Raw genomic sequence first — 1,560 nt, forward strand, 5'->3', positions numbered from 1 at the left:
ATGTGACCTCAGACGAGGGGCTGCACAAGGGGAGTCCCAGGTGTGGGGGGAATGCACTGAGGGGCAGGGCGGGGGATGGGGACCAAGAATGGGGTCCAGGTGGAGACACAGCGGAGCCAGACAGAGAGGGAGCTCCGCATCTGCCAGCAGGGGAGGCCTCCGGCTGACTCCAGAGGGAAGCTGAGAGCCGCACCCGGGCCTCACCCCTCAGATCCAGGGAAGAGCACTTTCTGCCTCTGCCCACCCACAGGTGGGTTCGCCTCCTGGTTGGTGCCTTGTGGTACTGTGCATCCCTGGTATTTACCCAGGGCCACTCTGGGCAGCGGGCTGTGCCCTCAGACGCCTCAAACAGTAACACAGATCGTATGAAAACAGGTTCCGTGTCTCTGAGTCTCCCTCAGGGCCCAGCAGAAAGATGTTTCAACGCTAAATGCCAGAATCATTGTGCTCTCGATGCCATCTTGATTATTTACTGCTCCAAAGGAAATTCAGTAGTTTCAGTGATTTTTTTTAAAACATCTTTATTGGAGTATAATTGCTTTCCAATGGTGTCTTAGTTTCTGCTTTATAACAGAGTGAATCAGCTATATGTATACATATATCTCCGTGGGATAGGGAGGGTGGGAGGAAGACACAGAGTTTCAGTGATTTTTAAACACGTGCCCAGCATCTTTCTGACGAGAGGAAAATAACTCATGATGATATAGTCTCTCTATTCATTTCATTCATACAAACATTTTATGACAGTTATGTGTCAACAGACAGTCTAGGTGATACCCTGTCTCGGCAGTGTTCACTCGTCTGGCCAAACCCAACCACAGCTAATAAGGAACCCCTTGTCTTCGTCTATCTTAGTGGCATCTTACGCCAAAGTTGAATGATACACGTTAGTCAGCCCTGACCCCTCTCACCGAACACGCAATTCACAATCACCTTCCGAGCTAAGCGGGAAAAATACACAACACGGATGAGCCTCCTTTTCTACTCACTTGAGACAACAAAAGACATTTAGGAATTCACACCTCGTTGAATTCGTTTGGATCTTTGAATACTTGGGCTTCAAATTCTTTCTGGCTCTGCAAAATGAAAGCGCTCAAATTAGTACAGACTTTCAAAAACATAAACAAAAAATGTTCCTTAGGCCTCCTAACATCCGAAGAGACAGGCAGTGACCGAGGAGGAGTGGGGTGGGGGACCTGGGACGGGCTACGTGTTCACCCGCAGGCGCGGACTCTGCTCCAGCCCAGCGATGGTTCTGGGCCCACAGGGTGCATGAGACCACATGGCCTGGCTCCTAGGAGCCCCCGCCATGAGCTGAGGCTCTCGGCCAGAAGCCGGGAACTCAGCTCACTGCAGTGGGGGCTGCAGGAGTGCGAGTGCATCGGGGGTCCAGGGGGCTCAGCACGAAAGGGACATGCCTCCTGGCACGGGAGGCTCTGGACGGAGAGCTGGGGGTGGGGGAGGCACGAGGTCGAGTGAGCCAAGAACCCAAGGGCCTACCGCCTGGGCCTTCTCAACAAGGCGGGGGGGGGGCCTTGGCAAGAGCAGGTGCAGGAGGGG

The 1,560-nt window shown here is 53.3% G+C and overlaps 1 protein-coding gene across 2 annotated transcripts in view; it reads right to left on the minus strand.

Annotated features, from left to right (window-relative positions):
* Window positions 1–965: 965 nt before the first annotated feature.
* Window positions 966–1,560, minus strand: part of CLXN (calaxin) — an 8,888-nt gene continuing 8,293 nt past the window's right edge. The window contains exon 6 of one of the 2 annotated variants that reach the window (XM_007464014.1): window positions 966–1,076. In XM_007464014.1, the coding sequence (XP_007464076.1) occupies window positions 1,017–1,076 (60 nt within the window). In that variant the 3' untranslated portion in view covers window positions 966–1,016. The remainder of the gene's footprint in view (window positions 1,077–1,560) is intronic. The other variant, XM_007464015.1, reaches the window with a different exon arrangement.

Source organism: Lipotes vexillifer, unplaced genomic scaffold (assembly GCF_000442215.2).
Source record: "Lipotes vexillifer unplaced genomic scaffold, Lipotes_vexillifer_v1.1 scaffold69, whole genome shotgun sequence".
NCBI lineage: Eukaryota > Metazoa > Chordata > Mammalia > Artiodactyla > Lipotidae > Lipotes > Lipotes vexillifer.